This window comes from Myotis davidii, unplaced genomic scaffold (genome assembly GCF_000327345.1).
Source record: "Myotis davidii unplaced genomic scaffold, ASM32734v1 scaffold147, whole genome shotgun sequence".
Taxonomy (NCBI): domain Eukaryota; kingdom Metazoa; phylum Chordata; class Mammalia; order Chiroptera; family Vespertilionidae; genus Myotis; species Myotis davidii.
In genome coordinates this window covers 9,626,807-9,628,304 of record NW_006383010.1, presented here as the reverse complement: position 1 = coordinate 9,628,304, position 1,498 = coordinate 9,626,807, and the positions used below count along the sequence as shown (strand labels likewise).

Genomic DNA, 1,498 nt, shown 5'->3' with positions numbered 1-1,498 from the left:
TTGGTCAATTTGCATATTAGCTTTTTATTATATAGGATTCCTACAAATAAGTAAGAGTATAAGAAACTACCTTATTAACCTGATGAACAGTGAGTAAAAGACTTGAACAGGCTTTTCACAAAAGGTATCTGAATAGCTTATAAGGTATACATCTAAAAATATCAACATCACTAGTCACTAGGGAAATGTATATCCAGTAGAAAGACTCAAGTGTAAAGATTGACACCAGTTGTTGACAATGATGTGGAACAATTGGAACTCTCACATATTGGTAGCATTAGAATGTAAAAATGGTAACACTACTTTGAAGAACTGTTTGACAATTTCTTACAAAGTTAAACATATACTTTTCATTTGACCCAAAAATTCTGCTCCTAGGTGTTTACCCAACAGAAAAGAGAACATGTCCACAGAAGACTTGGTTGAGAATGTTCATAACAACTTTACTCAAAATAGTTACAAATTGAAAATAAAATAAATATCCACTGTAAACAAAAGTCTGAGGCTATATTTAGAAAACAAATTAGCCTGGCCAGTATGGCTCAGTAGTTGAGTGTTGACCTATGAACCAGGAGGTCATGGTTCAATTCCTAGTCAGGGCACATGCCTGGGTTGCGGGCTTGATCCCAGATGGGGGAGTGCAAGAGGCAGCTGATCAAAGATTCTCTCATCATTAGTGTTTCTATCTCTCTCTTTCTCCCTCTTCCTTCCTCTCTGAAATCAATTTTAAAAAAATTAAAGAGAGTTTATTCAGATAATGATTTGCCCTTAGTGCAAACCAAGAATACATTCCAAAATGGAGGGGATACGACAGTTTACAAAGGCAAAAGTTAAAATGAGTTATTGGTCAGAGATGGGTTTCTAGGGTTAACAAGACTAACCCTAGTTAATAAACTAACATCGTTTGTTTTCTGATTAGTGGGGGGAACTGAAATTTCAGTGGTTGGCTGACTTAGGGATCAAGCAAGTGGGGTTGTAAGGTGAAAATAATGGGTAACATGATTGAGCATTTATCAGGTCCTAGTTAGCCCTGGCCTAGAGAATAGAAAGGCTGTCCAACATGGGTACCCCTGGGGGGGTCAGTCTCCCCAGGGCTCTGCCCAGGTGGCCTAGGGGAACATAGGGCTCTGCCCCTGATGTACTGCCCTTTCCACAGCATTGAAGAGAAAGCTGGCCTTGAGTCTGTGCCTGCTTATTCCTACTTTTCAGAGTCCTATGGACAATGGCTGAGGAGACATACCATGCAGGAAATATCTAGTATAAAAAATTAAAGAGAAATGTTTATAAAGGCTGTCTTTGTCTTTTTAAAAATATTTATTGTTTTATGTTGTTTTTTAAAATAACTCTTTATTGTTGAAAGTATTACCTATGTCCCCCCATTGACCCCTCTAGCCCACCCCTGCCCCCCTCACCCTATGCCTTTACCACCCTATTGTCTTTGTCCATCGGTTATGCATGTATGCATACAAGTTCCTTGGCTGGTCACCTCCCACCCACC

The 1,498-nt window shown here is 39.3% G+C and overlaps 1 protein-coding gene across 1 annotated transcript in view; it reads left to right on the top strand.

Moving 5' to 3' along the window:
• The first annotated feature begins 1,060 nt into the window (after positions 1 to 1,060).
• MED23 (mediator complex subunit 23) overlaps positions 1,061 to 1,498 on the top strand; it is a 42,568-nt gene continuing 42,130 nt past the window's right edge. The window contains exon 1 of the mRNA XM_006778513.2: positions 1,061 to 1,064. Within this exon, the coding sequence (XP_006778576.1) occupies positions 1,061 to 1,064 (4 nt within the window). The remainder of the gene's footprint in view (positions 1,065 to 1,498) is intronic.